This window comes from Penaeus monodon, unplaced genomic scaffold, assembly GCF_015228065.2.
Source record: "Penaeus monodon isolate SGIC_2016 unplaced genomic scaffold, NSTDA_Pmon_1 PmonScaffold_6971, whole genome shotgun sequence".
In the NCBI taxonomy this organism is placed as follows: domain Eukaryota; kingdom Metazoa; phylum Arthropoda; class Malacostraca; order Decapoda; family Penaeidae; genus Penaeus; species Penaeus monodon.
In genome coordinates, this window is record NW_023662074.1 from 13,542 (window position 1) to 15,790 (window position 2,249).

General features: G+C 56.2%; 1 protein-coding gene across 1 annotated transcript; it reads left to right on the plus strand.

Moving 5' to 3' along the window:
• The first annotated feature begins 512 nt into the window (after positions 1–512).
• LOC119571578 (chaperone protein HtpG-like) lies at positions 513–1,651 on the plus strand. The gene is made up of 3 exons (XM_037918824.1): positions 513–593; positions 649–854; positions 973–1,651. The coding sequence occupies exons 1-3, from the start codon at positions 513–515 to the stop codon at positions 1,649–1,651; spliced, it is 966 nt and encodes a 321-aa protein (XP_037774752.1).
• Positions 1,652–2,249: the final 598 nt, after the last annotated feature.

Below are 2,249 nucleotides of genomic sequence, written 5' to 3' on the forward strand. Positions count from 1 at the left end.
TCAGCAAGTCGGCCAGTCCGGGACGCAACACTTCGCTTCGAGCCAGCCCGATCATGCTCACCAATTCGTCCAGCGTCCCGTACGCTTCCGGCCGCAATGAGGCCTTGGAAACCGTCTCCCCGGTGAACAATCGGGTCGTGCCACCGTCGCCGATCCCCGTGGTTATGCTGAATTTCGCCATGCCATTTGATAGAGAAATTCATATTGAATGTCGAACGATTCAGGGTATGATCTCCCGCCGTAAACCTCAAGGAGCAGAATAAATATGGAAAAACAAACCCACGAATTCAAACCGAAGTACAGCAACTCCTGGATCTGGTGATCCATTCGCTTTATTCCAACCCTGACATTTTCCTGCGCGAAATCGTATCCAACGCGTCGGATGCCATCGACCGCGCCCGGTTCGAGGCCGTCACCAACGCGACCGTTGCCGAGCCTGATGGCGGTTGGAAATAAAAATTACTCCCGACGAAGACGCCAACACCCTCACCATTTCCGATACCGGTATCGGCATGAACGCGGAGGAGATCGCGGCCAACATCGGGACCATCGCCAATTCCGGCACCCGTAAATTTCTCGAAGAACTGCAGAAGGCGATGCCAAAGAGTCCCTCGAACTCATCGGCCAGTTTGGCGTTGGTTTTTACAGCGCGTTTATGGCGGCCGACAAGTGACGGTGATCACCCGCCGCGCCGGCGGCGACGAAGCCGCCCTCAAATGGGAAAGCACCGGCGACGGCACCTACACCCTTGAACCCGCCGAACGCGACACCTTCGGCACCGACATCATCCTCCACCTCAGCGAAGGCAAGGACAAGTACCTCAAGGAATGGACCATCCGCGAGATCATCAAAAAGTATTCGGACTACGTCGCCTTCCCCATTGTCATGGACGTCTCCCGCGAAGAGCCCATCCCCCTCCCCGAGGCGAGGAACTGGCCGAGGGCGAAGAGCCCAAACCGAAACCGTGGTCAGCGAAGAGGTGCTCAACTCCATGAAGGCGATCTGGACCCGCTCCAAAAGCGAGGTCACCGACGAGGAATACAGCGAGTTCTACAAAGCGCAGTTCCACGACTACCAGGATCCCGCGGAAGTCATTCACTACAAAGCCGAGGGCAACATCGAATTCAACGCACTGCTGTACCTCCCGGGCAAACAGCCTTTCGACATGTTCAGCGAGCACTCCGAGCACGGCGTCCAACTCTACGTGAAGCGCGTGTTCATCATGGACAAGTGCAAGGACCTGCTCCCGCCCTACCTCCGGTTTGTGAAGGGGGTGGTCGACTCCAGCGACCTGCCCCTCAACGTTTCGCGCGAAATTCTCCAGGAGGATGCGCTGATCCGTAAAATCCAGAAGAACCTGGTCAAACGCATCCTCAAAACCCTCGCCGAAACCAAAGAGAAGGATCTGGACAAGTACCTCGCCTTCTACGAGGAATTTGGCCGGGTCATCAGGAAGGCGCTCACAGCGATCACGAAAACCGTGAAAAATTCACGATTTGCTGTTGTTCGAATCGTCCAAAAACGACGCGGGCAAACTGATCAGCCTCAAGGATTACGTCGACAACATGCACCCGGATCAAAAGGAGATTTACTACATCTCCGGCACCAGCCGCGAAGCGGTGGAGAATTCACCCCTGCTCGAAGCGTTTAAATCCAAGGGCTTCGACGTGCTGTTCATGATCGATCCCATCGACGAATGGGTCATGCAGAACCTGAACAAGTACAGCGAGAAGGACATCAAAGCGGTGCACCGCGGCGAAGTCGATCTCGATTCCGAAGACGAGAAAAAGAAAAGGAAGAGGCGCGCAAGGAGGCCAAAGAAAAGTTCAGCGACCTCACTGAACTCCTCCAGAAAAAACTCGATGACGACATCAAGGAGGTCCGCATCTCCGACCGCCTCACCGACAGCGCGGTCTGTCTCGTCGCGGATCAGTACGATATGGATCCCAACATGGAGCGGATCATGAAGGCCATGGGCCAGGAAGTGCCCAAGACCAAGCGCATCCTCGAGATCAATCCGGCCACCCCTTCATTGCCGCGATTCAGGATCTCGCCAACAAAGACGCCGAAAGCAACAAGCTGGACGACTACGCCCACCTGCTGTTCGAACAGGCGCTGATCGCCGAGGGCTCCGCCCCCAAAGATCCCGCCCGCTTCTCCAAACTGCTCAGCGAAATGATGCTCGCACACAGCGGCGCGTAATCCAAACCTCCCGCCCACGGAACCACTACCTTTCGGCGTTGGTTCCG